The sequence below is a fragment of the Protomyctophum bolini genome, assembly GCF_963924005.1.
Source record: "Protomyctophum bolini genome assembly, chromosome: 1".
Lineage (NCBI taxonomy): Eukaryota > Metazoa > Chordata > Actinopteri > Myctophiformes > Myctophidae > Protomyctophum > Protomyctophum bolini.
The window spans coordinates 53545952-53573526 of record NC_137862.1 but is presented as its reverse complement, the minus strand read 5'-3'; the positions used below and the strand labels follow the sequence as shown (position 1 = coordinate 53573526).

General features: G+C 41.7%; 1 protein-coding gene across 1 annotated transcript; it reads right to left on the bottom strand.

Annotated features, from left to right (window-relative positions):
* Positions 1 to 1178: 1178 nt before the first annotated feature.
* LOC308328689 (actin, alpha skeletal muscle A) lies at positions 1179 to 6751 on the bottom strand. Its single transcript, XM_080782734.1, has 7 exons — positions 6628 to 6751; positions 5116 to 5252; positions 3901 to 4225; positions 3344 to 3505; positions 2574 to 2765; positions 2274 to 2455; positions 1179 to 1682 (listed from the first exon to the last, which is right to left on the bottom strand). The coding sequence occupies exons 2-7, from the start codon at positions 5242 to 5244 to the stop codon at positions 1539 to 1541; spliced, it is 1134 nt and encodes a 377-aa protein (XP_080638860.1). The 5' UTR covers positions 5245 to 5252; positions 6628 to 6751; the 3' UTR covers positions 1179 to 1538.
* Between the last annotated feature and the right edge of the window lie 20824 nt (positions 6752 to 27575).

Here is a 27575-nt window from a genome sequence, read left to right as displayed (position 1 = left end):
TGTCATGTTATTGTTCTCCCGGGCCCGTCCGTCCGTCTGTCTGCCGCCGGTCCAAGGAATGATTCAACCGGGTCGTCACACCCCGCCTCAGCCTATACACAGTAAAGACTGGTCTGTCAGAACCAGACGAGGGTCCAGTACTTAGGATAATACAACAATTGAACCAGACGAGGGTCCAGTACTTAGGATAATACAACAGTGGTAGGCCTACTTGGAGAGTCAAATATTTTCTGAGGTGGTATACTTCAGTATAAAAAGGTTACAACTCCACAGCCAGGGCCAATCACATGTTCCGCCCAGGCCATGATGCCCTGCATGCATATAAGGCAAGGCTATGAGGTGTCCCGCAGTGACAACATGGGCTCTGGTTTTGTCTAAAGATGGTCTGGCGGCGGGTTGGGTTGTAGTAGTAAGTAGGGGGTCCCGGGGTTGAATGTAGCCGGGCAGGGCAGGGCATAGGCAGGCATGGAAGGGAGCTCAACGGGGATTCAGAGCCGGGTGTCGGGTGTCGAGTGCTACTGAGCCGGACGGTTCCAAAGTAGACCTATGCGTTGTTGCTGCTGCCGGGGCACATTCCGGGCAAGTCAAGCTTCAACTGTTGGGGGGGGGGGGGCTGATGGGTCCGGCCGTCAGGGTCGCCTTTCACTGCAGGGTCTCGCAGTCGCGTGCACCCACCCGGGAGAAGGAGGCCAGCAGCTGAAGGAAGGGGGCGGCGGGGGTCTTATTCAGGCCCTTATCTCGGACCCCTCGTTCGGGTGCATGCATGCATGGGCCAGAAAGAGGCGACCATTCACATCCCCATGGCTATCATTTTCCCTATAAGATCTCGTTTTGTCTGTGTTGAGTCAGGATAGAAATGTAGGCCTCATGTGAGAAGTGGCATAAAAGCCCCAGTCACTCTATTTCCCGGCCTATATAGGTGATGGTGGTTTTTAATTGATCTTGGCATTATAATTATTCCCCCCAGAGACAGTTAATGTCTCTCCTCAGCTCATACTTATCATGGTTGGTTTGTGGCTGTGGCTAATGTCTATATTTGACTCTTCAGGTGACATTTAGACTGTTATGCTAAGGATGGCCACCGAGGGTCACCTTTTGACCAAGAGACATTCCTTGAGGTATATATATGAGCTAATGCTTGTTTCCCCCAAGTCTATTATAGAGACAAGACCAGGATGGAAAAATACCAAATAATGGACTTTAATAAATTATTAATAGTCATGTATATACACTTACATTCACATGTGTTGGGCTACATGTTGTTATTGAACTTTTTTTATTAACTTTTTTGGGGTTTGGATGCATGGTTCAAGGGTTGGTATTCACAGCTTGTTCTCACGTGCAACACAGACAACATGGTAGCAATATTACAAAAATATGCAGATATTAAAAATGCATATGTCAAAGGCATAAAGTCCATTGACAAAGCAGTTGTCGCTGTGCCACAGCAAGGGTCGTCCTCCGTATAGGGAATCTCCAAGTCGATAGTTGGTGGTTGGGGTTTGGAGATGATGGGTATAGAGGTGAAGAAAGTGTATTTAGAAGCACTTCCTGTGGACGATGCTGGGACCTGCCTCATCGTATTCCTGCTTGCTGATCCACATCTGCTGGAAGGTGGACAGGGAAGCCAGGATGGAGCCACCGATCCAGACAGAGTATTTCCTCTCTGGGGGAGCAATGATCTATAGAGGAGGAGGAGGATCGAGGAGGAGGGAGAACATGGATCAGTGACATGGATCATATACAGCAAAACTATATACCTGTGTCCATAATGGCACACCTTGAAGGTCTATATATGGCAGTCCTTTATAGTCTAGTTCAAGTGGATCTCAAACACGTTCATCCCCAGAGTTTGGGTGCGGAGTCTGCGGGACCCCCATTTTAAAATATAATTCCATGCGAGGGACCCCCATATAAGAGAACATTTTTTCCCACGAATATAGCAGATCTACAAGCCCACACATCTGCTATTTTCAAGCTGAAAAATAAATAAAATATAGGGCTTAATTGTTCCTCATTTAGCTTGGTAACCAATCAAGGACCCCCATGGGGGACCCTAAAGCCCACTCTCAAATTTCAGTTTCAAAATGCAATGTTTTTCATAAAGTTAACAATTATCCTATATTATTATTATTATTATTATTATTATTATTATTATTATTATTATTATTATTATTATTATTGTTATTATTTAGTTGATCACTTGCTTTCTGTATTTCTTCTATTCAGAGTCAGACCACTATGAGAAGCGCATGGTTGTATTTATGTATTACCTTGATCTTCATGGTAGATGGGGCCAGGGCAGTGATTTCCTTCTGCATCCTGTCAGCGATACCAGGGTACATGGTGGTACCACCGGACAGCACATTGTTGGCGTACAGATCCTTACGGATGTCAATGTCGCACTTCATGATGCTGTTGTAAGCGGTCTCATGGATACCAGCGGATTCCATTCCTGTGGTCAGGTGAGAAGATGAAGAGATAATTGAGTAAGACTCACTATAAGCATTATGCAAGCATTCAGTAAAATGTTCTTTTCCGTGTTATATTCGGGTAAATTTGTTGTTTCGTACCAATGAAGGAAGGCTGGAAGAGGGTCTCGGGGCAACGGAAACGCTCGTTTCCGATGGTGATGACCTGACCGTCGGGAAGCTCGTAGCTCTTCTCCAGAGAGGAGGAGGAGGCGGCGGTGGCCATCTCGTTCTCGAAGTCCAGAGCCACATAGCACAACTTCTCCTTGATGTCGCGCACGATCTCGCGCTCGGCTGTATGGAGACAAGTTGGCGTTCAAGTTAGACAAGTTCAGCGACTGTGAAGCCCGATGTATGCTCCGTAGTAGCCTACAACAGGGGTCGCTTGCCAATAAGACGGCTATACAAGCTTGACAACGCGACACCCTATCTATACCGTGATGGAATATAAAATTGGGGCTCTGAAACAACACTTATGTAAAGATAAATGTCGATTAGGCTAATTAATTAATTAACTTAAAAACGATGTTAGGTTATAGACCTAATACAGAATTATAGCCTTCTTGGACCATATTGTGGTTAAATGTTAAATATAGGCTAATAAAGGTGACAAATAACGTGTCTATGTTGTTATAGATCAATAGCCTATATTAATGATATGACTTGATTACTGCGCGCGCAAGACAAGTGCGCATAGGCATGTTCTATATATATATATGTCTGCACTGTATGCCCAATAAACTGTGTTGCAGAGTGCATGGTATAGCCTAGTTGATTCCAGCGTATTTGTTATTTGTCCAGTTTGATGTTTATACTGTTGTTGCTTTCATTTATTATTATTATTATTGTTATTATTGTTATAAGTCCCGTACCGGTGGTGACGAAAGAGTAGCCACGCTCGGTGAGGATCTTCATCAGGTAATCGGTCAAGTCGCGACCAGCCAGATCCAGACGCATGATTGCGTGGGGAAGAGCGTAACCCTCATAGACTGGGACGTTGTGGGTGACACCATCACCGGCATCCAGCACAATACCTGGAGAGAGGAAGGCAAGGGTGGAATTACATCAGCGGCTCGGCCGGCGGCATCAGGGCTGTGCGTAAAAGGTGTGCGTAAAATACATGTGTTGATGAATCGTATAGCGCTAATGATTGAACAGCTACCTTCTGCAATGGCACGGATTGTTACTATAAGCACTAATCTACTTTAATCGGTGCTTTGGTAACATGTGTAACACATATTTGCTGGCTAATAGTGAATATATGTGTGAGTTGATGTTTATGTGATTGTGCTTTAAGTTTATAGGTCCTCTGTGGTATAGTTTGTGTCTGTTCTTTTGTCAGTATAGTTGTATTGTAGTTTGCTATCGGTTGTTGTGTTGTTGTTGTTGCTATTGTTGTTGTTGTTGTTGTTGTGTGTCGGGTTCTCACCAGTGGTACGACCGGAAGCGTACAGGGACAGCACAGCCTGGATGGCCACATACATGGCTGGGACGTTGAAGGTCTCAAACATGATCTGGGTCATCTTCTCCCTGTTGGCCTTGGGGTTAAGTGGGGCTTCAGTGAGCAGGGTGGGGTGCTCCTCGGGTGCCACGCGCAGCTCGTTGTAGAAGGTGTGATGCCAGATCTTCTCCATGTCGTCCCAGTTGGTGATGATGCCGTGCTCGATGGGGTACTTCAGAGTCAGGATACCTCTCTTGCTCTGAGCCTCGTCTCCTACGTAGGAGTCCTTCTGACCCATACCGACCATGACTCCCTGGATAGAGAAGAGAGGGGGTCAGTCGAGGCATGTACAACAATACAAAGCGGTTATAAAGTGACCTTCTAGCCAGCTTAAAGTCTTTGCTGCAGCGCGCGCAATGGTGGTGCGTTGCGTAATGTTGCCAAAATACGCGCATGTCGGAAAGGACACGAACACGCTTGGCATGTCGTTGTCGGCATTTAGGAGATCTAAAAATTGTGCTCCTGCCAACGTCTCACAAAGACCGTGACACACACGGTGTCAAAAGACCGCGCATTCCCAAGGCAACACTGACAGACTGTAAAGTCATGGGTGTTCATTTAACTCTCCTAGAGTGTATCAATTTAACCAAATGGTTCAAAGTTAAATTAAGACTATACAAGGCCGAGCTATTACTGTGCTCCTTGTAATGTTTCCTCGTGGAATAAGAGACGGGAGGCCTGCATAGTAGTGTAGGCTATATATTCTAACAATAAACTGCATAGTTTCCAGAGAACTGCAGCATGGAGTCACTGAAATATTCGTCCCGTTACTTTGGAGCAACGTGCACGCATATAGACCTATAATTTCGGTCAAACGAATATTAGTTTTAATACAGTTTATTATTGTTATTATTATTATTATTATTATTATTATAGATATCCCGTTATAATATCATCAGCATAATTATGGTTCAAGTTATATAGGCTTTTATATTTTCCTTGGAGGAAGCTCAGGAAGCAGTTGTTGTTTATAATGTTTACTAAAGTGCATGTTCTCTATAGCCCCGCAATATGTTCCCTCAGTCCCTATACGCTCATTCTGTATAGCTCCGAGGAGATACAGAATGAGCGACGAGACTGAGGGAACAACATTGGGGCTATAGTTCTCTATATACCATTGTTTCTTTTCATCCTTTGCTTTACCTGATGACGGGGACGTCCAACGATGGAAGGGAAGACGGCCCTGGGGGCATCGTCTCCGGCGAAGCCAGCCTTCACAAGGCCGGAGCCGTTGTCGCACACAAGGGCGGTAGTCTCATCATCGTCACACATGTTGGCGTCTGGGTGAAAGAAGAGGTGGAATAAACAACGAGATCAGTCAAGTCAGTGCACCTGTTGTCAGCGCTGCGTAATGGCGGTGACATAAGTGACACTCAAAGATGATGATGATGATGATGATGATGATGACACCTCCACTTGCCCTATGTTGTTTGTTCTATATACTTTGACTTTACACCTGTCTCAAATACACTCGCGTTTACTTTTAGCTGCAGTATTAAAGCAATAATTAACATATTTAAATTGTCCAATTAATCTCATCGTTGTCTATAGGGTTTGTTTGGTGTGAATGAACCGCTGACAACATGCCCGTTACGCATGGCAGTGGCCAGTCACACAACACCTGCAACCCTATACATAACAAAAACACTAATTTGTTTTCCCTATGTTTACAATATGAAATTGTAAACCTAAAAAACGACTTTATTACCTCGATCTGATCTGTCGAAGATTAAGCCTATATACATATAGCTCAAATGATTCTAATGCTCGTCAAATGCCTATAATTGTATTGATTTGTTTATAAATTATTATGCAATAATAATAATAATAATAATAATAGTAATAATAATAATGATATATTATAGAATAGTATAGCCTAAGTCTGCTATAGGAAAAGTTATTCTCGTTATATTAGAAATAAATATATAAAGTCTATTATTTATGGTAAAGTGATTATCTAGTGAATATTGAGTCTGGTCTTTAGGCAATTGAGTTATTCTCTATATTAGAACGAATACTAAGTCTGTTCTATAGGTAAAGTTTACGCTGTCAGTTTGTTTAGCCTGAGGGCGCAACATGGCGCCTCCCAACATCAGCATCTATAATAGTAGCCTACTACACTGTCTGTCAGACCAATTAAGAGCACTGCGAACTCCTGAGTGTCATTGAACCCTGAAAGTTGTACAAATAACACATTGAACCACGTGTTCCCATTTGCACACTCAAGAGAGTGCACAAATGGACCCACATGGACCCGTGGAACCCTGTACCCAAATCCATTTGGAACTCGCATGATGGTGCGCAAATGTAACCAAACGTTTGGTTACACTTGCGCACCACCTGAGTTCCAAAAAGCGCACAGCTATAGAGCACTCAGAGTTATACATGAACACTCAGCATTTCACAGTGTATTATCCTCCATGCAGAAAAAAAGAGTTCCCGGTGTTATCCCCAGTGGTAACTGGTCCCAGATGAACTCCTATATCAGGCTAAACTTCAGACTCCAGACTCCGCTAGAAGTCTTCAGTTGCGGTTCCATATAGTCTATTATGCCTGGGTCTCCTGCAGCTTCAGAGGCATGCTTGCCTGGTCCTATCTGCTCCTATAAGCTGTGGTGGGTCTCTGGACTGGTGGTCCCTGGTGCAGGTCTCTTACCTTAGGGGGGAGGTTGTTGCTCGGAGAGGAGAAAGTCTGCTTGTTGAACCAGCTACGGTCCTCAGTAATTCGGCTCTAGCTTATATACCCGAACCTCTCACCATTCACTGGCCATCATCCCGGCCCTCAAACCATATTAGGCCGTTGACAGGTCGGGGGGGATGTCGTGGGAGGGAGGGGGCGGGGGGGGCGGGGGGAGACGGAAGAGGGTCGAAGACAGAGGGGGAGCGTCGCTGCATGCGCGCTCCCGACCCCACGGTTTCCAGGAGAGAGAGAGGGAGAGAGAGAGAGAGTAGACGAGCGCGCGCCATATATGGAACTGTCGCTTTGACCTCCCCACTCCCTGCGCACCTCGGCGGTGTCCCCCCTCCAGGGCCGTATATGGAGCTTTGTACCGAGGAGGGTGGTAGATTTGGTGCGTAACGGGCCCACATCGAGCCTCAAACCGGGGAGAATGCATGCCCTCGTCGTTCCCATGCATACAACCAGCACTGATTGACGTGCGTAAAGTTATTAGTTAGAAAGTAACACATGCAGGCAGGTATACTTTCATAAATATAGCAATACAGGAAGTCATTTCAGGAACACATTTCTTTGTGCACATGATTATGAAAGCAAATTTATTTAAAAATAAATAATATCATCACGTGATTTAATTGAATTAATTCAAGTCGCAAATGGCACTTATATAAGTTGAAAGGCCACAAAGGAAAAGCCACAAAAAAACCCCACAGACTATTGTATATATTTTAAAATTGCAATATTGGATGTAAAATATAGATTACAATAGCCTATATACAATGTCTTGCACTTTTGCCAAACGGTTGCAAAAATATATTTGACCATGGGCATTTTGTATAGAATGTCTTTTATTTATGAACTAATAAATGGCTTTGTTTATTATGCGTTGCAGTTAATCCTGGTATGCTGGTATTTGTCTTTCCAATGAATTAACACAAGTGAAACATTATTATTATTATTAGTAGTAATCGTGTCATGTATGAATAAGGAAGAAAAAATAAACCATTAAAAGAAAGCAGGCCAACTACTGAAACTGTATCTGCAGCGGGATTAAATTTAGGTGTGTGTGTGTGTGTGTGTGTGTGTGTGTGTGTGTGTGTGTGTGTGTGTGTGTGTGTGTGTGTGTGTGTGTGTGTGTGTGTGTGTGTGTTTGCGAGCGTGCGCGCGTGTGTGTGTTCCTGAGAGCGAGAGAGAGAGAGATTGAGAGAGAGGGGCAGACAGGCAGAGACAAAGACGGACATACAGCATGTCTAACAGCATATGTTGTGTGTGTGTGTGTGTGTGTGTGTGTGTGTGTGTGTGTGTGTGTGTGTGTGTGTGTGTGTGTGTGTGTGTGTGTGTGTGTGTGTGTGTGTGTGTGTGTGTGTGTGTGTGTGTGCGTGTTTGTGTGTGTTGGCTCCTAACTTGGGGTGTGAGGAGTGAGAAGGGTGAGGGAGGTGCAAGGCAGCTCAGAATAAACTCCAAGGAAGTGACGATGACACATGTTCACAGAGAGAGAGAGAGAGAGAGAGAGGGGGGGGAGGGGGAGGGGGGGGGGGGGTTGGGACGACGACACAGACAGAGGAACAGAGAGACAGAGGTGTTGGACCATGTGACATATGGGGCAAATAATGACACAACATGCAAATTCACGTTTTCTATACAGAGGCAAAACAAGAGTGAGAGAGAGGTGACAGGTGACAGGTGACAAATATCAGCAAAGTAAAAGTGCTATTATCGACAACTTTGCAAATCAACAGCAAAAGTTATACTCGAATCCCCGCGTCACAATTCTTGGGTTCCTGCAGCCAAATTAGCTAGATCTATATGCATGCCCACGACATGCTGCCTTGCCACCTGTTGTGACTCTGAGCTTGTAGATCGGCCATTTTTGGAGAAGAGATCAGTGTGGGAAGGGGAAAAGGAGGGGGGCCTAATATAGAGCTCATGGGGTCTCCTGTCGACTGGGTAAAAATGGACCCATAATTCCATGTTTACAATCAAATTGACATTTTGCGGTGCAAATGGTTGACCTTGGATATAAAGACAGGATACACTGGCTATACATATTGAGAGAGAAACATGAAAGAAGTTGAGACAATGTGTAGAAAGCAAGACAAAAAAGCTGCGAAAATCAGTGCAAAGAACAAAAACAAAACAACAATTATCAGAAATAAAATGAATGAAAAACATTGTTGTTAAGAACTGTATATTATATTGAGGGTATGCGCATGCATAAAGTGAGTGGTAAAGTGAGTTTAATGTCGTTGTTTAATGCAATCAGACGGGACTTTTCTGTTTGGATGTATGGGCTGTCGAGGCCAGAAAGTAGTTTTTTTGCCACTATAGGCGTTCCAGCATAACTTCCGGGTATGATGATGATGTCACACGCATCGAACGCGCATTGAACCCCTACCATGAAATGTTCTATATGTGAGCAGGGCCTGGCTGTAAACAAGTTCTTGAGCTTAGTCCAGTTACCCTGGGTAAATATAGTAACTTTGCTTCGCATAACCCTCTATAGAAGAAATCAGCCATGTGTGCATATATATACATCGACTCACATACAGTGAGATGCTCGGTATCAATGAATCCGATAAATTAAAGTTATGCATGCCTATAATGAATGGCCTTAAGGAGTTTTCAAACATGCAGGAGGAGGCAAATGAAGAAGTGACGCCAACATGACCCACATTAATTTTATACTGTATGACATAGAAAATCAAATCAATTCCTGTCCTAGAGGGACATTTAAAGTGGCTTTGATTGATTGATCGGATACTTTATTAACCCATTCTGACCTGAGATCAGATTCATACGAGGTTTCCACTGGACACACACTGGTCTGATTAACCCATTCTGACCTGAGATCAGATTCTAAAAATGTCAGTCGTTCTTCGATTTTTCAAAAATAGCAGACCTACAAGCTCGTATCGCGCCACTCGGTGGCGCGATATGAGCTTGTAGATCTGCTATTTTTCAATAGCTAAAGCATAACATGATGCCAACACCAAAATGGGTGCCCGGTCAGAATGGGTTAACAGTTTGCAAAAGGTACAAGAGGTACAATTATACTACTATATACTAATGCTAAAAGGATAACACAAAAAGCCCTGAGGGCTTGGTTCCATTGTGGGCCTGTGTATTTAATTCATCAAGCCATTATAAAGACATATACAATAGGCCAACCATATACAAGAGATCATTAAAACCAGGAGTGTTTAGGTACATTTAGCAAATTGCAGATATGTGTGCTCTTTTGTGGTGGTTTTGAAGGATAAAGGTATATAGGATTGAATTCTCAAACATCAAATAATATTTTATAAAAACAAACAAAGTGAAAGAAGGGACGTCCGCACACTGCCACTTGCTAGTTCAGAGCAATTGTATTGAGCAACGTTTCGGTCTTGCGACCTTCCTCAGGCTTAATTCAAGAATGGGCTGACATTTGTCACTAAATACATGTCAGGAAGTGTAAACAACCAATCAAAATGCATGTAATTTATCCAAACAGATAACAGCTGTGAAGAACCTTTGTCACGTGACTTGAAGGTGCAGTGTTTCTGTGAATTCCTCATATATATCATTGAAAATAACAGTTTACAATAATACAGGGGAAAAAATTATTATACATAAATGTCATGCCATACAACATACAAGGAAGACATACAGTAAAATAAGCAAATAAATGTCAAATATAAGATCCTACTCTGTCCGAAAGAGTGGAAAAGAATAAGAAAAAGAATAAAAACATTGCACCTGAAGTGCCTATATAGTACCGGCTGGACAAGAAGTTCAGATCAACATTTTCTATAGCATAAAAACAAACAAACAAACAAATGAAATAGGTGGATGTTACAAGCTGGCTGCCTGGTGACTGAGCCAGTTAGTGCACTGAGCGCGAGTTCGAATCCGACTCCCGCCATGTCTCCCTTAATGAATTCCTTCTCTCTGACCTCTGTAACCTGTATCTGTACAATCTAATCTATTTTTTTTATTATTATTGATAGTACACAGTAGACAGAGTGAGAGGAAACATGGAGAGAGATAGACGGGGAGTGACAAGGTCGTCAGACTCGGGAATCGAACCTGCTACACTCTGTCCACTCTATGTGTGTTTTTGATTTTTCAAAATAAATTACAATCAAATTCATCAAATTAAAAATGTTCTCTAGATTATAGATATAAAGAAAACTGGTGTAGGGTTAAGGCATTGAACCCCTACCATGAAATGTTCTATGAATTGAGCAGGGCCTGGCTGTAAACAAGTTCTTGAGCTTAGTCCAGTTACCCTGGGTAAATATAGTAAATTTGCTTTGCTTTGCTTTGGACTTTTTGCGACTTTGGACTAAGTTGCGAACCTACTGTCTTATAAAGGACAGATACATCGTAGAAAGAGTATAATTTAAACAAAAGACAACGATCTCTCTGTGCACAAATACGGTCAGGAACATTACCATAATAGCATGTAGCCCGGCAGGTTTAATGCCACTCCAGAAGAAGAGAGAGATACTGCTTGTTCTGTGAACTTGGTGAAATTGAAAATGAGGTTCGCTTTTTGTTTTATTGCCCTAAATATGATGACATCAGGGAAATTATGGTTAACAAGATCCTAGATTTAAATGATTATGACAATGAAATGGAGATGTGTTTTGCTAAAAGGGACCTTTGGTTGTGGCAGATTTTATTTGTCAAGCTTGGGAGAGAAGACAGAGTACTCTGTATAACTCTGGGCTGTAATGAAATGTATTATTTATGAATATACTGTAATGTAGACATGCTGTAAACGCAAATGTGAAAGGGCGTCTTATAAACCCATGAGGGTAATAGGGCACAATGTGTGCAGGACACGGAAATAATCAATCAATCAATCAATGAAATGTTACAATGCACCTTAACCCCATTTTGGGCAGGAACCCCTTTTGGTGTTAGCATTATGATAGCTATTGAAAAATCGCAGATCTACAAGTGGCGCGCTACGAGCTTGTAGATCTGCTATTTTTGAAAAATCAAAGAACCACAGAAATAGAAACATAGCTCTTTCAGAAAACTGTCAGGATTTAGAAGATTTTTTTTTAAATCTGATCTCAGGTCAAAATGGGTTAATCGCTATAGGATCAGTATCATTGAACCCCTATGAAATGTTCTATGAGCTTAGTCTAGTTACCCTGGGTAAACATGGTAACTTTCCTTTCCTTATCAGTGCCCGCAACAAAATTAGCATTCAAATCTGTAAAAGTCTCATGTTCTCAGAGTAAAAAACACAAGCGGAAGTTGTTGCCCTGCAGCTTAACCCATCTAAGGGCCATGGGGACTCCGCAACTCCGTAAGAGGAGGTGGGACGGGGGACACACTGTGAGACACACACACACACACACACACACACACACACACACACACACACACACACACACACACACACACACACACACACACACCGTAAGAGGAGTAGAGAGAGAGAAACTGAGAAGGGTTAGAAAGAGAGTAGAGAGAGGTAGAGAATGTGTGCGTGCGCGCGTGTGTGTGTGTGTGTGTGTGCGTGCGACGTGTGTGCGTGTGTACGTGTACAGTATGTGCAAGTGTGTGTGTGTGTGTGTGTGTGTGTGTGTGTGTGTGTGTGTGTGTGTGTGTAAACGGGAGTGTGGGGGGTGCCAGAGAGTGGTAAGCTACTTTTAAGCACTTGTTGTTAGTCGCTGCAGTCAGAGAAGAGTCCGTCAGGCAAAACGCCTAAAATGTAAATGGGGGTCGAGTCGACAAGCAGTTGTTGAGGAGAGAGGAGAGAAGGGAAGGGGGGGAGTTGAGAGGAGGTCAGAGGGGCTAACGTAGGGTGGGTGTGGTGTGGTGTGGTTGGGGGGCGGAGGTGGAGGGGAGGGGGTGAAGCAGGTGTAGTTGTAAGAAGACTCACATTCAGGCCAGCTGGAAGGAAGCAGAGACAGACTTTAACGGACAGCACCAATGCTTCTTCAAAGGAGTGTTTGTTTGTTTGTTTGTCCACCTGGCTAACACTTTTTATTTTTATTTTTAGATTATAGTTTTTTTAGATAGATTTTGTATAATGACATGACACCAGAAGTGTGGAGAGAAAGTGTGACACATGGCAGGGTAGATGTTTATCTTAATCAAAAAGTAAAGGTCGGAGTGGTAATATTGTTGGTATCGATCGAGCAATCTATCCTCTTTTTTTGCGATGCATTTTTAGACCCCTGCGTGGGTAAATGGCTTGCTGAGGTGGAGCGCCACACCTACCATCAGCTCTCCATATACTTATTGACCGATATCTGCCTGGTATCGAACCCAGAGGCCAGTGATCCTACCGACTGATTGATCGGCATGCAGGCCGGCCACAGCTGACTCTCTTAATTCATTCCCATGGGCAGCTGAGAGAGTGGAAAGTGGCACCTTCCTGGAAATTGTAAAATGGTATTCTGGTGAAAAAGCTTTTTGTTTTGCGTAAGATTAATTAATTAATTCAAGATTGTTTTCATTTTGTATAGCCTATGTGATTTGTTTAAAACAATGCTAATGTTTTAAAGTACAGAATATAAATAGATTTTCAATGCTCTTGATATATTTCTTGCAGGACTATATATGTACCATTAAGAGAGACTCTGAAACGCTGGTGAAAGGTTTACAAGAGTGATCTGACGATGACATTGAAGTAAAGTCTGTGAGTGTTAAAACTACAATCCCTCCTGCTGTCTGGTTTTTAGCGGCTATAGGCTACCTTCAGTGGAAGAAGTGACATTAATGTCCTTGTTCGCTGTTTGCGGCAACATCGAGATCACTTATGATTGATGTGGCGGCCATGGACTGTGTGGCATGTGTGTCCCAGACTCATATATACTCTAAGGTCCCAGAGCCTTAGATATAGACAGAGTTACGCAAACTGCGTTCACTTCATGGGGGCTTCAGTCCAATAGCGGCTCTCCTACATAGACTTCTATTGAGAATGCGGGACAACCAACTGGGACAAGTCCTGGACTGGAAGTATAGGCAGAAATGCATTGGACTCAGGGCAACAGCCCGGCTTTAATGATCTTAAATCCCTTTTATTTTAGATTGTTTTGTAGTATTAGTACAACATAAACATCAAAGAGACTTTAGTTGTTACTGTACAATACTTTTAAAAACAGTTGTCATGTTGCACACATGCTTAAAATAGCTCTTATTTGCGCCGCCCTCGTTGAAAACAATGTATTCCCAACTCCAGCTTATTGTCTCAGTTCAGGCTGCATGAACAGCGCTCGAGTGCTCGGTTTCCGCCCCCTCAATATCGTAACTCTTCTATTAGATGGCTCTGGTGTGTCCCATGCCGATGCTTGCCTCGGCAATGCATGGTGGGAAATGTAGGAGCAGAATGGCTGAAATAGAATGTGTAGTTTTTTTAATTGATAATCATCGACATCGACAACTGAAATCACATCAGCAGCAGTCTCCAGGAGGCTCTATAATTCCCCATTTCTCTTATCATTTTATGCAGGTTAATGGACTCTTCTTTGCAGCAGTCATGCCACTTTCAACCTAGCAATAGTGAGAGAGCTTGGTATGACAGAGCTTATTAGTTCATGTGTAAAGGAGTCTGACATGAATTGTGGAGGTGTTTCTGTGTGCCTGCAAGAATCAGGGTCTATGTTGGCACACATTATAACACCTAAATGAAACACGTACCCTCTCAATTAATGTTATTATTACCGTATGATATCAGCATCAGAGAGATAGAGAGAGAGAGGATGAGCGAGAGAGAGAGAGAGAGAGAGACTGAGAAATGATAGAGTTAGTTCAGTCAGACATACTCGAGGGGTTTCATGCCGTGCTCAAAGGCGCATATACTCAAGGGGTTAACATGCTGTATTCCTATGTGGGTGTATAAGCGTGTGCAAGTCACACGTCATTCGCTGATGTGGCAGTCAGCTGACCAATTGGGCGGGCTACTTAAGCTCACTAGACTGTTATGGTCTTCCTGCCTTCCTCTGCATATGATGGTTCCTGGTTGTTATGTGATGTTTGCTCCCAGCACCACCCCAGCACCACCAGGCTTTTCGTGTTATCCTTTGGCATCATTGTACACTCCTGCCATTCTACTATTTGTAAAGTGTTCAATCAATCAATCAATCAATCAATCAATCAAAATGCAAAACACTGAAATACTGCTGTCAGCTGTTTCAAATGTTTATCCCAAGCTAACCTTTACTGTATATTATATACTATATTACTACTGTATATATATATATATATATATATATATAATACTGTATATTCCTACTATTTCTGACAGAAAATGCACAATTTGTGTAGTTTCATAAGATAGTCTTCCCTCTAAGTTCAAGTTGCAATGTAACACAGATCTGTTTATGCATTTCTTTATTCTCATTCAATTGTATACACATTGATTCTCATGCCAATAAAGGCCCTTTGAATTATTGACCTATTGGGGGGGTCTGGTCTCCAAAAAGCCAACTTTCCAGGAAGGAACTATATTATGACAGTTGATGGTCATCAATCAACACCTATGCCCCCCCCAACAGGCAGCACCTGTTCAAATTCTCATCGCCCCTCAGGGCCACTATAAGTATTTGTTGCAATTTGTGGACTCGGGAGTCCCTATTTTGGGCATGTTCACCTGTCAGTGGGCATGGCGAACATTTTCAACACAAATTTCCCGCGATTATCGCGAAAATAGCATATCTTAAAAAATAAAATAAAAATAATGAAATGTGAAAATTATTTGAAAAGAACGTTTTTGAAACAAATTGATAATAATTTCAAGCTTTTCCAAAATGTGTGAAAACGTCTGATCTTGAGTTTGTAGATCATTGCTGTCGGGCAGAAATCTTCAAAATGTTACTTTTCATGTTTTTGTTTTTGTAAATAAATGTACATAGCCAAAAGTAATTATAAGACATGCAAAAATAAACGATCTACAAGCTTGTATCTTTCAGTAACAAGGGTTTCTTCTCTCCAGCTCATTAATATTACAGAAAATACACGTGGGTGGGTGGGTTTCAAACTTCATCCAATCAGGAGAGAGTATATCCATTCATCAGCTTCAATTGAATATAGTGTTGGAGACACTTGTGGTCCTATATGTATTCAATTCATGGCATAAAAATGAACACAATAATGCACGTCATCAATAAATACAACATATATAGGCTACCATGGACAAAAAGGAAAACAGCGACAATGAATGACAGCTCCTTTCAATGGGAATTTACATTTATCTCCCCTTGTGGTCTCCTGATCGATGTTTTTCCAGGTCAATTTTAAAAGAGATCAGTGATTCAACATCTTTTAATGGATGGTGTCAGGGCATATTCCACATTGTGGTGGCGCTGGAGTAGTAGAATAGTAAATGGTGCATTTATATAATAGTGGCTTTGTACAAGGCGCTTTACATAGATGGTGCATTACATTCACCCATTCACACACATTCACACACCGATGACGGCGGAAACTATGCAAGGTACTACCAAGCTGCACATCAGGAGCAATTAGGGGTTCAGTGTCTTGCTCAAGGACACTTCGACACTAACTCTTGGGGGAGCCCGGGTTTGAACTGGCAACCTTTATGGTTACCGTCGGGCCCTGAGCCACTCTACCCCTGGATGAGAATGAGAATTGTGTGTGGGTTGTGACCCACAAGCAGGACCAGGTCGGTTATGGGATGACAACAATAAATCTTTATGTTAATTGCAAAGTATAGGCCTATACATAAACAAATGCGTTTTGATGGAATGTGTATTACTCATGATTGATACATTTCTCCTAAATGCAATAGAACGGATTCACATCACTTTGTTATATTGATTACTCAGGATGGATCAAGTCAGTGTTGTTTTTGGCAACAATTTTTGATTTTAGTCATAGTCTCATATAGTCAATGTTTTAGTGTTAGTGTAGTTTTAGTCGACTAAATATCATAAGATTTTAGTAGAGTAAATCTACAGTTGATCTAGTCGAACAAAATGTATTTTGGTGGGACTTGATTCTGTCGTATAGTGACTGATTTTACACTTGCTGAAAATAGCAGATCTACAAGCCTACAACGTGAGCTCGTAGATCTGCTATTTTCAGCATGCAACTAATTGTAAAAATTACTTAGGCTATACTGGATCTCTCGTCCACTGGTCCCTGCCTAACATTTTAGTCTAGTTTTTATTTGTTGACGAAATTGTCAGTATATTTAGTCTTAGTTTTAGTCATCATAGCTTAGTTTTCATTTAGTTTCCATGTAGTTTTCGTCAGTGGGAAAAGGTAGTCGACGAACATTTTTCATCATAGTTTTAAGTCGACGAAATCAACACTGTATCAAGTCCACACTATTATGCAGGGTGACTATACTCTATAGTCTATAGTGACAGCCAGGGCTTGGAGTTGATCTTGGCACCTTTCTGAGCACGCTCCGTGTCATCTGACAGAACCTGTGTCAGGTTCCCCATTATGATGATGTCATGCTGGCCAGGCATGGGCTACTATAGTCAATAGACCAGTGCTTCTCAAAAATGTTCATTTTAAGGTATTATTTGGCAGCGGACCCCCACCCGGAAAGACTTTGTACCATATACCCCATATCAGAAGATTGTTATTACATTTACCCCATATGAGAAATGTTGTATTACATTTTGTTTCTGACAGTGACCTGTCAAAACCTTGACAACAAAGACCCCTGTAGGTATTCAGGTCCCTCTTTAATGAAACATATTTTTAAACATGGGTGTCATATAGGTATACCACATCTGACTTACATAAAGCGTAATGTTCTTTTATCTAATAACAATAATAATGTATGTTACTTTATTTGGTGGATCAAAGCTTATCCCTGTAAAACCCGGATTAATTTATACTTGCAAAAAAGACATTTCAACCTTACAACTACTTTTTACTACTAGGACTTATCAGAAGAAATGTAAAAAATATATTATTATAAAAGAAAATGCTAATTTTAACATATAGTTATTTTACTTACTTTTATCGGAGTTAAAGGTCAAAGGTTAAAATATTTTTTGTGTGAATTTCAGCCTCTGTGGGGGGTATTTATATGCAAATATCATGACCAATGGCATTGCAATGCACATCAATGATGACGTTTGAAAAAAGATCATACAAAAAATATATGAATTAATTAAATATGTTTATTATATGTATTATTGCAACGCTGGGTGTTACAGGGTTATTATAGCCCTCATTTAAATACAGAATATGTGCATGCAGGTTCTAGTGGTCTTTCATAATGCATAATCTGAGATAGTGATGCCACCTATTGGCGAGTTTGACACACTGCAGATATATTCCATTCTAATGAACAAGTGAGGGTTTTTAGAAAGAAACGGTTGTAGAAAGGATAACTTAATTCGTTATGATCTTACATCAAATGGACGTCAAAACAGCCAACCTGCATGCACCAATAGATTTCGAGATTTACATGAGACAACCAGAGGGATATGATTATGAAGTCACATCTGAAAAACTGAAGAAATCTTTGTATGGTTTAAAACATTTTTTTTTACTGAAAATCAATTTATTCAGCTCAAGAACTTGTTTACATTGTTTACATCAAGCAATTACAATTTAGTCATTTAGCAGACGCTCTTAATCCAGAGCGACTTACATTAAGCAAGAACAAAAAGCATGGGGAATACATCACATAAAAACATTTATCATGAAACATGCGTAAGCTAAGAAAGTAACAGTGGAATATCTATAATGAAACTATACATATAAGCTATACTATACATCTATACTACTATGATATACATTATGTACTATGACGTGCTATGACTACATACAATGCACTTATGCTGTTTACATAACATGCTATAAGTCTGTATCAAATGCTATCTAAGTCTACAGAATTGCTATCTAAGGGGGTGGGGTAAGTGCAGATGTACAGTAAACAAGATATTTTATCAGAATTTACGTCGCAGCCTATTCAGCCTATTACGTCATCCTCATGCATTTGATTTGGGTCACCATTGCCCACTACCCCTCACTGCTCAAGACAATACTAAACAAAGTCCTTTGCCTGAAAATATTGCCCATATAAGTTTAGTACAACGGGCAGCATGAAGCCGTTTAAAATGTGGGTATACATTAATACATTTCGAGGCAATAGAAATGGGCACTTTAACTTGCAAATCAAATATAGCCGTTAATACAAACCTCACTATTGGTATTGGTATTGATACGTGACAAGATGCACCATTTCAGAGACATCACAAACTAAGTTTTACTTACTTAGAATATATACACCTATACAGTCCCCTGAAACACTCTGTGAACTGTGAGTGACTGTGAACGGTCTTTTGAATTATTTTGAAAATCTTAGGATCACAAACAAAGAAAAAGTGTCAGAGGAGTGTAGAGGGCAAACAATTTCCTAAATTGTGCAAACAATATTTTTATTGTATTAAAAGATTTAAACATCAAGGGGGAAAAAGGTGGAACAACACAAATCTAAATGCACTTTAAGAATGATACAAAGTGTGCATCAAATCACTATCCTATTTCTATATACAGCTTTTGTCCTCGCACGTCTCAATATTTGCCATGGACAATGAAAGGAGAAATTAGGTCAAATGTCCACCAAATATGGCGTAAATTTGTGGCAACACGAACATTACATGCCATTGACAATGAAAGCATAATGTAGACGAGGAAATCGGCTAAACAATCACATAAATTCTGTTGTTCATGAGATGTATAATGATAAGAGCGCCCATCAAATTCACATGGTTGTGATTTTTTAAGAGTTCAGACTGTCCTTTACAGCAGTCCTTTAAATGCAGAGTGTGTGTGTGTGTGTGTGTGTGTGTGTGCGCGCGCGTGCAGGTGTTGGGGGGTGAAGAAAGGTAGAAATAACAGAGGATCTTTTCAATTTGGTCAGTTAAGCAAATTACTATGAAAATATTGGCAGCTTGGATCTGAGTTAAAGAAACCGATTAGAAAAAACGTACTGAAGTAAAAGGTGGTCTTCAAGTTCCTCATTTTGAATGGAGACGGATTCTTGGATTGGTCACAGTAGGAAAAGCTTCACTCTCCAGCATGGATGCACCGATGAGTTTTTAATGTTCTATACTGAGTAAAAAACTTTCCACATTTATCACACCCAAAAGGCTTCTCTCCTCTGTGAATTCTCTTGTGGGTCACAAGGTGATTCAGTTGAGTGAAGCTTTTCCTACATTGGTCACAGCTGTAAGGCCTCTCTCCTGTGTGCATTCTCTTGTGTGTCTTCAGGGCAGACCATTGAGTGAACGTTGACCCACATTGGTCACAGCTGTAAGGCCTCTCTCCAGTGTGCATTCTCTTGTGTGTCTTCAGGGTAGACATTTCAGCAAAGCTTTTCCCACATTGGTCACAGCTGTAAGGCCTCTCTCCAGTGTGAATTCTCTTGTGCGTCTTCAGGTTAGACATTTCAGCAAAGCTTTTCCCACATTGATCACAGCTGTAAGGCCTCTCTCCAGTGTGCAATTTCTTGTGTTTCTTCAGGGTAGACATTTGAGCAAATCTTTTCCCACATTGGTCACAGCTGTAAGGCCTCTCTCCAGTGTGAATTCTCTTGTGTGTCTTCAGGTTACACATTGCGGCGAACTGTGTCCCACATTGGTCACAGCTGTAAGGCCTCTCTCCAGTGTGCGTTCTCTTGTGTGTCTTGAGTTTAGACAGTTGTTTGAAGCTTTTCCCACATTGATCACAGCTGTAAGGCAACTCTCCTGTGTGTATTCTCTTGTGTGTCTTCAGGACAGACATGTCAGCAAAGCTTTTCCCACATTGATCACAGCTATAAGGCCTCTCTCCAGTGTGCATTCTCTTGTGTGTCTTCAGGGTAGACATTTCAGCAAAGCTTTTCCCACATTGATCACAGCTGTAAGGCCTTTCTCCAGTGTGCATTCTCTTGTGTGTCTTCAGGGTAGACATTTCAGCAAAGCTTTTCCCACATTGGTCACAGCTGTAAGGCCTCTCTCCAGTGTGCGTTCTCTTGTGTGTCTTGAGTTGAGACAGTTGATTGAAGCTTTTCCCACATTGGTCACAGCTGTAAGGCCTCTCTCCAGTGTGAATTCTCTTGTGTCTCTTCAGGTTAGACATTACGGCGAACTGTGTCCCACATTGGTCACAGCTGTAAGGCCTCTCTCCAGTGTGCATTCTCTTGTGTGTCTTCAGGGTAGACATATCAGCAAAGCTTTTCCCACATTGGTCACAGCTGTAAGGCCTCTCTCCAGTGTGAATTCTCTTGTGTGTCTTCAGGTTACACATTGCGGCGAACTGTGTCCCACATTGGTCACAGCTGTAAGGCCTCTCTCCAGTGTGCGTTCTCTTGTGTGTGTTGAGTTGAGACAGTTGTTTGAAGCTTTTCCCACATTGATCACAGCTGTAAGGCAACTCTCCTGTGTGTCTTCAGGTTAGACATTTCAGCAAAGCTTTTCCCACATTGATCACAGCTGTAAGGCCTCTCTCCAGTGTGCGTTCTCTTGTGTGTGTTGAGTTTAGACAGTTGTTTGAAGCTTTTCCCACATTGATCACAGCTGTAAGGCAACTCTCCTGTGTGTATTCTCTTGTGTGTCTTCAGGTTAGACATTTCAGCAAAGCTTTTCCCACATTGATCACAGCTGTAAGGCCTCTCTCCAGTGTGCAATTTCTTGTGTTTCTTCAGGGTAGACATTTCAGCAAAGCTTTTCCCACATTGGTCACAGCTGTAAGGCCTCTCTCCAGTGTGAATTCTTTGGTGGATTGTGAGCTTGTAAACTGAAGTGAAGCCTCTTCCACATTGGTCACAGCAGCGTCTTGGTTTAGGTAGGTCCTGGTCTGGACGGGTATCTGAGGTAGAAAACATAGATCTGATAAGAGCTGGATTCGTGCATCAATCTGCCTTCAAGTTCAGACCCAACTTTATACACTTCACACTACTGTATATATTTAGTTGACCAGGGTCAACTCCTTTTTCCCTCTACGGCAAGTCTCTTGGCCAAAAATAGTCGATCTACAAGCTCAAATCGTGCGAGCATTGTGAGCTTGTAGATCTGCTGTTAGTCAAATGTTCACCTGTAGATAAACATGGTGCGGACCGAAACGGACCAGTGGATAAATGAAACCCCAGTGATGTAAATAGGTTTTCAATGTAATGGGTCCCGGGACCCAGAGGTGGTCTTTTAGATGGGTCCCAGGGACATTTTATTTTATGCATCCCTATTTTATTTTATGCATCCCAGGACTCCCGGAGTGTGACATAATTGAGTCTTTACTCAATTTAGTGAGTCTAAGGATGCAGGCTATTTGCATCACTGAAACTCACATGTTTAATTTATCTAAAACTAAAAACAGGTGGTCATGTCATGTCAAAGTTGGGTCAAAGTCAAAGTCGTTTTCAGTTTTAGATAAATGCACGTGAATGAACCTGCACTAAATAATGTCTGAAATGGGACAGCGGAAAACCGGACCCAGTGCGAAATAATTTTAAACATAGGATAATTAAAATGTATTAGACCCGGTCTGACCGTCTGGTGTCGACCGAACCCGATGCTCAGTTAACGCCAAAATAACCTTGGTATTCAGATTAGCAATTATGTTTGTCAGTCACTCGCACCGCACCGAGAGTTTAATCACAGAGGAGTTGCGTTGTGTTGCAGACAGACTGAGAACATTTTCAAGTGCTCTACACAGATGATGTTCCAACTTGCATCTTCCCACTGGATTGTGGATGCGTTTCACCCATAGACTGTAAAAAATATGGACAAAGCGTTCTCCGGGTCTAACATGAACGTAAAATGAAGCCTCTCAGTCCTTGTATTGTAAGTCGCCATCTTTCTAGATCCGTTTTTGCCCAGCTGGCCATTGGCTGGCCCAGACAACGAGGCGGGACTTCCCCCCTTCTTCTCTGTTGGTTTTTATTTTGACTCGAGTGGGAGGGGAATCCCGATCATAGACTGTAACGGTAGCCACGCCCCTCAGAACATACGCGACTTTATGGTCATTTTTTTAATAAATGGGACCATAATTTTCCAAAAAGAAAATTATGACATTAGAAATGAGACTTTAAACTAGTGACTGGAAGCAGAAAGTATTCACGACCATGTTTATTAAGGTAATACAGTCTAGGTGAAGTTGGGCCCAAATACATGGACTTCTATGGGGCTATGGGTTTTTCTGGGTCCAATGACAGCGCCACATCAGGCCATTATATGAACTTTCAGGAAATCCCGATTTCCTCAGTGGCTTCACAAAATATCTGTCTGACTGTCCCCCTGGTTTCACCTTGCTAAAAAGAAAACTCTGTTTGGGGCGGACCCATATGCTACCCTTTAATCTGCGTGGCAATTCGTAACGTGGTGCTAGACTTCACTTTCAAACATGTTTGTAACTTCAAACTCCATTTTAACCATGATAGATTAATTGAAAACACACGTCATTGGTTCAAGTGAAGTTCTAATGATTATAAAAAAAATCACACATATGTGAACTGAGCGGTGCAACTAGTTATTGTTATAGGTACTGTACTCGTGCAAACCCAAGGTCACATATAGCGCTAGCCATAGATGCCTCATTGGCCGCTGCAGTTCGTTGGAGCGATGTGTGTTGAAGGAGGGGCAGAAGAATTTACACTGGGAATGTCGGGAAAGTTTTGCCCTCCCTTGAGAACATACGCTCCAGAGCCGGGACCACTGGTTGAGAACCGTACTGTTCTACATCTATGATTACTTATTAATAAAACATATGAAGAAAATGTATTGGGAAACCCTGCTATAGTGTGTTCAGTTAACAGGGGTCTCCTCTTCCCTCCAGTTCTGTAACAGAAAATACATTTCCAGGTAGGCTTTTAGGTTGAAGAATGTTCAGCCAGGAAAAAGTACCTACTTGTCAATTTTAAGTAGCCTCGGTCCCAGGCTTGATTTTATAGTGCTCACACCACACACACACACACACACACACACACACCCCCCCCCCCCCCTATTTGGAATATAGTTATTCATATTTCACTTCATAATGTTTATAAAAGCTGTTTATTTCATATTATTATTATTATTTACAGTTTAAAAAGAACCAGTTGGGAGTTAAAAGGATTGAATTCATTTAGAATAGCTGTTTCTGTTGCTATATTCATTTACGGGGTTTTGCTGGAACTGCATTTCCCATAATGCCTTTATACTAGCGCCGGATATCCGGTCAAGGAGCTGCTCTTTCTTTAGGATTTGTTGTTACCTTAGAGTATATATACATATATATATTATAGTACTATAGAGTATATATATTCACTCTAAGGTTGTTACATGTGAGTCAGATACGAGCTAACTACTAGCAGACTAGCCGAGAGAAACCTCTTATGCAGTGATACTAAGATTCATTCATTTATTTGTGCCCTTTTCCTGGAACGCTTTTTTCCCTTATAGGGCCTACCAAAATCTCCCGGAGGGGGCGTTAACATATTTGTCACGTGGTAGCGGCCGCCATTTTCGCAGGCATTTCTGCTTTGTTTACATTCAGCGACCATCCGTTTGCGTTCTAATTTTAAAACACCAGAGGGAGTTCAACGCTCGTACACAGTGAGCCAACACCAGAATGGAAAAGAAAAAACGTCGGCCTCTACATACCTTGCTTACAAGGACAAGCTTAACTTTGAGGAAAAGGAGCGTTACCTGAACAAAATCAAGGATATTGACGGTCTCGACCCCTATGAACACACTGACTGAACAGAGGATTCGATCTTATATCACCACTAATGCGACTACATTTAATTCTTGTCCTTGTAAGGTATGTCGAGGCCGACGTTTTTTCTTCCCATCCTGGTGTTGGCTCACTGTGTTGTCGCCAGGAACGAGCGTTGAACTCCCTCTGGTGTTTAAAAATTAGACCGCAAACGGATGGTCGCTGAGTGTAAACAAAGCAGAAATACCAGCGAAAATGGCGGGTGTTAGTTAGTAGCAAATCCAGCGATTAGAATTTCTGCATCCCGCGTTGTTTAATAAAAAGCATTTTTATCCGAGCTGTTATTTTCCCATTGGCTTTCAACTACGCGCCCCTATCGGTCGGGAGGAGGGTGGCACTCGGTGTGTTCGATATAGGTACTTTGGCCGCCCTGCCAATACAGACTAATAGGCGAGTGCGCTCCCGGTGTGCAACTGTGGATTTCCCAAACGAACCCCGTTTGAAAAAAGTAGCCGGGGCGCTCGGACAAAAATGCTTTTTATTAAAGAACGCGGGATGCAGCAGTGCTAGCGTTTGGGCTGCTACTAGCTAACACCCGTGGGACAAAATGTGAGTACTTTATATTTGAAATCTGAATGTTTATATATACGGAAAACTTGTAAATGCAGCGAGTGCCAAAAATAGGGTGAAGTTACGTCATGACTGTCATGATAATCATCATGGCAGTCATGTTTCAGGGCTAGTCTTTTCGATCTAATAACATCTGGAAACGTGAAACTTCATCCACAACATCCTGTCATGTCTTTTCGATCTAATAACATCTGGAAACGTGAAACTTCATCCACAACATCCTGTCATGTCTTTTCGATCTAATAACATCTGGAAACGTGAAACTTCATCCACAACATCCTGTCAAGTCTTTTCGATCTAATAACTATTACACACACACACACACACACACGCACGCACACACACACACACACACACACACACACACACACACACACACACACACACACACACACACACACACACACACACGTTTTCATTTTCAAACGAGCAATATGCCATAATCCAGCATCATTCATAAAGTCTTACCATGTTGTCTGTGCATGGTCAGAGAGTTAAAAAACACGCTAAAAAGCTGGCTACTTCACTTATGTCGTAACGCTGCAATGGAGACTCAGAGAGACTATCTGCATTCTGCAGGCGGCAGAAAAAAGGGGGCTGACCAGAGAGGGGGGCAGTATAAACTATAAAGGATATGCACGTGACATCATCAAACACGGAAGTTATGCGGGAATGCCTGCTCAGTTAGAGTAGCGACCAGGTAGCGACACGCTTTGATCCCTGGAACTATCCTATGGAACTATCCCATTGAGATACAATGAGCACTTCCGCATGTTACAATGGGAGTCAACGCTAGTGTCGCCACTCTTTTACTATATTCCTACTGAGTGGCAAAAACAACAACTTTCTGGCCTTGACAACCCATGATACATCCAAACAGGTTATATTTGATTGCATTAAACTGACTATGTCACTCATGGATCACTTTGACACTTGATTTGCCATTCACTGTATGCATGTGCATACCCTCTATATTGCTCAAACGAGCAATATTTCATACATGTATAGCTTCCAGCATAATTCATAAAGTCTTACCTTGTTGTCTGTGCATGGTCAGAGTTTATCGGGCGTCCACCCAGTTCTAAAAGTACCACTACAACACTGCGTATGCGGCTATACCGATATCAAAGCAACAACAAATCCTATTTAAAGTAAACTGGTCACAACTTTTAAAAATAGGTAATTATCTGGTCCACTCACTGCGCTGTAAAATCTGCATAGTGGGGAACACATTTCAGGCTGATGGAAGAGAATCACAATCACGTTGGTTTGGTTTCAGCCCGGTTTCAGCATTGTTTGAACTTGTGAATCAACACCGCCCCCATGTGGCGGAGTTATGTTAGAACCCATTTGCCAGAGTTAACTTCTGAGACAAGTAGGCCTACTACAGTAAAATCATTTTGTTTTATTAAAAATGTCTCCTTCAATCAAGTACAGTAGCAAAAGAGTATAGATATTGTGAAATGTGTGTTAAAGTGTGTGATTTATAAACAAAACTCCTGCTACATTACGCCGTGAGTGAAAAGAGCTGAAAACCACAATATTCCGTGCTCAGCCCAGAGAAACCAATGTGTAATAAAAATAAAACCTATTACATTCAGTTCAGATACAGTATACAAAGTGCAACATACACAAATGCCCTTTATATCATTACATTATACATTTATTGGTTAATATGCACAACATTTTGCAAATATGCTGGTAAACACATTAAGACATTCTCTTCAGTTTGGTCGAAATGGTACCGACATACATGTCAATAATATTGCATCATCAATGATAAACATAATATAAGTACAACACCCGATCCAGAGTTAACTTTGAACACACCAATAAATAATAGAATTTCCTGGCTTGTGGAGATTCAAAATCACACCCTTGTGAAGTGAGGGGCGCTAATATATTAAAGTCTAACTCATGTTGATTAGGTGATGTAATGGTGATGTAAAACAAACGGTGCCAACACAAACATTAAATGTCATTAAGAATAAAGAGACAAAATGACAAGTTTTCCCTTCATTGTCAATTAGAGTTTAAAATGTTGGCCCGAGCCCGTCGGAACCCGACGGGTCAGGCCGGGCTCGGCCGGTCCGACTCCAATTTGTTATGTATTTTGTCGGGCTTCGAGTCGGGCCGGGATAGTCATTTTATATATGATATTATTCATATTATTATTATATATATATTTTTAATAAAGACAGTTGGACATGGGTACAATGACTTATGTTCTTAACACATTATTAAGATTTGATGAGAAAAACGGCTGCCTGCAGCAATTAAGATTGTTTAGAATAAATGTCGGGTTTCGGGCTGTGTCGGTCTCACTTTGTCAATTATGTAAACAGGCTTTGAGCCGGGCCCGGGCTGAACTTCTGTCGGGCCGGGCCGGGTCGCGCTCAAAATTTTAGGCCCGATTAAAGCTCTATTGTCAATGGCAAACATTGAACTAAAGACAAACATTAAACCTGTCCTCAAAAATACGTCGGCAAAGTTTTTTCACCCGAGTTTACAAAACTTGGGTCTTTCAAAGCGATAGGCGGGTGGATAATATTCTATGACTTTTCAAAGGTATAAGTGAAAACGCTCTGAATCCTTGGCAAGGGCAGATTTTAACTTTAATGAGCCAACGGGACCCCCACTCTGACCATCAGGAGTTATAGGTATATGTCCTTGAATAGAGACAC

What these genes read in the sequence shown, in the direction of transcription:
- LOC308328689 (XM_080782734.1), bottom strand. Translation starts at nt 5,244, where the DNA reads ATGTGTGACGATGATGAGACTACCGCCCTTGTGTGCGACAACGGCTCC. An exon ending in CTACTCTTTCGTCACCACCG is followed by an intron (nt 2,766 to 3,343) that starts GTACGGGACTTA and finishes GTCTCCATACAG; the next exon opens with CCGAGCGCGAGATCGTGCGC. An exon ending in CTTCCAGCCTTCCTTCATTG is followed by an intron (nt 2,456 to 2,573) that starts GTACGAAACAAC and finishes ACCTGACCACAG; the next exon opens with GAATGGAATCCGCTGGTATC.